General features: G+C 43.6%; 1 protein-coding gene across 1 annotated transcript in view; it reads right to left on the bottom strand.

The window, feature by feature from the left end:
• Positions 1-1,626: 1,626 nt before the first annotated feature.
• The window catches only part of mei4 (meiotic double-stranded break formation protein 4), an 11,019-nt gene continuing 9,544 nt past the window's right edge, over positions 1,627-3,101 (bottom strand). The window contains exon 3 of the mRNA XM_015404560.1: positions 1,627-2,171. Coding sequence (XP_015260046.1) covers positions 1,627-2,171 — 545 coding nt within the window. The remainder of the gene's footprint in view (positions 2,172-3,101) is intronic.

Raw genomic sequence — 3,101 nt, 5'->3', positions numbered from 1 at the left:
AAAACATGAATCGATTCTCTTGCGGACGTATCGATGCATCGGATCGTCGGCTGTTTGATTGATGCATCGATACAAAACGATTATTATTTACACCCCTACGCAGCACCTCATGAGCTTCTGAGGTGTACAACGCCTTTAAAGAGGCAGATATATCCCAGAATGCTTTGCGCAAAGAGCTCTCCTTGCAAAGCATTTTGGGATTTGCTGTCACGGCAGCCTGCCATAGACTGCCGCTACCCGACAGCGGTGACTAATCACAGAGACGGCCCCAGGATCGCGAGGAGGAGTAATGTAGGGCCCTATAAAATCCATTTTATTTTTTCCCAAATTCAGTTTTTTCCTTAATTTTTTAAAATTCCGTTTTTTCTGTTTTATGTATGTATTTTGCGCTTCCAATCAATGGAATGTTAACAAAACTTGCAAAACAATAGTTCACCTGACACGTAAAAGTCACGAGGGAACTGCTCGGCTCTGTACTCAGGGCTTAGCGTCGTGTTTCTCAACTTTTTCGCCGAAAGCGGAGCTGTGGAGAGTCGCTTCGCCATTTTTTCAATGTTTTGATGGGGAAGGGTGAGCGGAAATGACGGAGCGGGAGGGGTCGCGTCGCCTAGATTTGCGTCTCCCAGTGTGCATTTCCCCCAGACGTACGTTCTTTTCCCACACATAAACAGAATTTAATTTCAAATGTAGAAATTATGCATTTACACTAGATTCCGCATTAATTTGCCAATTCCGCGATTCTGTCCGTGATTTCCGTGAAATTATAAGGCCCTAGTAATGTGACCAACAGGGAGCAAAAAGCAGTCCTGATCTATCCGAACTGTCAGTGAACTGAGTTCACTATATAGTGATGGAGGGGTTTAGGGGTCACGGCGGACGGTCGGACACAGCCTTAGTTTTGAAGAATTGTACGGTCGTAAGTTAGTTCAGTAACCACACTGCAAAAAAATGAAATCTAAATAAGTCATTTTTTCTTAAAATAAGTGCATTTTTTCTTGAATTAAGGATTTAAGTAAGATACTTTGCCAATGGAACAAGACAATTTACACTTAAAAAAAGAAAAAAAACAACTGCATTGTCTTATTTCAAGTGCATAATGTCTAGATACCGTATTTTAAGAGTAAAAATACTCATTCCATTGGCAAACCATCTTATTTACCTGCTCAAATTAAGGGTAAATACCCCTAATTTAAGACATTTTTACTCATTTTGAGGTCATTTTTGCAGTGCAGTATCAGGTTTAAAGCATCTGTCCTTAAATTTTTTCCTGCATTACTATTACTTTTATACTTTTTAAAAATGTTTTAGAAAGAATAGTTTTTAAAATGGTACTTTTATCTCCTTAAACCAAGAGAAATGCAGTTATTTTAAGAAAATAATGACAGATTTTTTTAGTTTTCAGACAGCTGCTGATCCAGGTTATCCAGCAGAACCAGAACCCTTCAGGACCGAATCACATTCCTCATGTCCTTCTGGGTCGGACCTTTTTTCTCTGACTGTTTTTAAAGACTGTAAATAAAAAAGGAAAACAATGAAGGAATTTTCAGAAACAAGAGAAACGAGGCTTTAAGGCCTTCCCTCCATCCCAGCGTTGGTCTGTGACCCTCAGCTGATGCCCTCAGCTCATCAGGACCATCTGCTGTGCTCTGGTCCTCCACAGCGACGGTCGTTAGGAGGCATCTGATGCGTGCAAACATTACTCACCCTGCTGGGATGTTTGCTGTGAAGCAGCATCTGAGTCAGCTCCCTCATCGCCTCTTCCACACGTCTCATGAAGTCCACAGATGGCCGCCTCAGCGAGCAGAGGAGGTCCAAGGCTCTGGATGCCACCTGGCAGGCCTGCGGCGCCGGGTCGGCCAGCCCCAGAGCCGGGGGCTCCTTGAAGACGGTTACCACGGAATCCAGGAGGACGCAGAGAGTTTCTGCCACCGCAGAGGCCCCGCCCCCCTCAGCAGGCCAACACAGAGCCTCCACACCGCTGCTGCTGGCGTCCAGGCGATGCAGAGACAGCAGAGACAGCAGGAAGTGCATGTGAGGACGCAGCGCGTCCGTCTGAGGACCCCTGGGTTTGGGTGGAGGGGGAGGGGCATCCTGCAGCATCAGCTCAGGAGTCAGCGAGTCAGAAGCTGGAGCAATAAGGTCCTGTGACACGGCGTCCAAGATGGCGTCACCTGCAAGACAGAGAGAGATGGTCTATGATGGGATTCGGTCCCAGAGGCAGACTGAAGGATTCAGATCCTCCTGAGAGTTTACTCTGTTTCTGAAAGAACCTGCTCAGAGTTTATTAAAGTAACTCACAGCAGCTTTGATGAAACCAGAAACTCAGAGTTTTAACCTCAGGATAAACAGGCGACCCATGGATTTATTAGTTCTGGGTTTGACTGCAGCAGCGCCTCTATTCTGGCCTCCCAGTGTTACAGTAGAACAGGAAGCAGCAGCTGGTCTCCTCTCAAAGCCACATCACTCCATCCTCTACACCCTCTCCATCCTCTCCATCATCTCCATCACTCCATCATCTCCATCACTCCATCATCTCCATCCTCTCCATCATCTCCATTCTCTCCATCCTCTCTGGCTCCGTCTCTAGATTGATTTTAAAGTTTTAACACCCTTCATGGTCTGGCTCTGTTATATCTAACTGAGACGTTGACACCGCCCCAGCAGAGTTCTCCAGTCTGCTGATCAAATGGTTCCAGTATAACCAGTGGGGCCATCGTTCCTTTGTGGTTACGGCTCCTAAACTAAACGGTCTGCAGGTTCTCACTGATCTGAGCCTTTTAAATCCAGATTAAAAACTCATTTTTTTTAACTGTCTTTTAATACTTAGGACACATTGTTTTAGGATTAGGATTTTATTTATTTATTTATTTTTTTTTTTGCAATATTTTTATCCTTCAGTGAAGCACTTTGATCTTCTTAGTGTTGTTGTAAAGTTTTATTTAAATAATTTGTTAAACCTGCTTATTGAAAGGAGGGATTTCACCTAGAAATCTAAATTGTGATTATTTTAAACCAAAATGGAATAGAATAGAATGAATGGAATAGAATAGAATAGAACAGAATGATAGAATAGAATAGAATGAATGGAATAGAATAGAATA

Source organism: Cyprinodon variegatus, unplaced genomic scaffold (assembly GCF_000732505.1).
Source record: "Cyprinodon variegatus isolate N-32 unplaced genomic scaffold, C_variegatus-1.0 Scaffold1789, whole genome shotgun sequence".
Taxonomy (NCBI): domain Eukaryota; kingdom Metazoa; phylum Chordata; class Actinopteri; order Cyprinodontiformes; family Cyprinodontidae; genus Cyprinodon; species Cyprinodon variegatus.
This window is presented reverse-complemented; position numbering and strand designations above follow the sequence as displayed.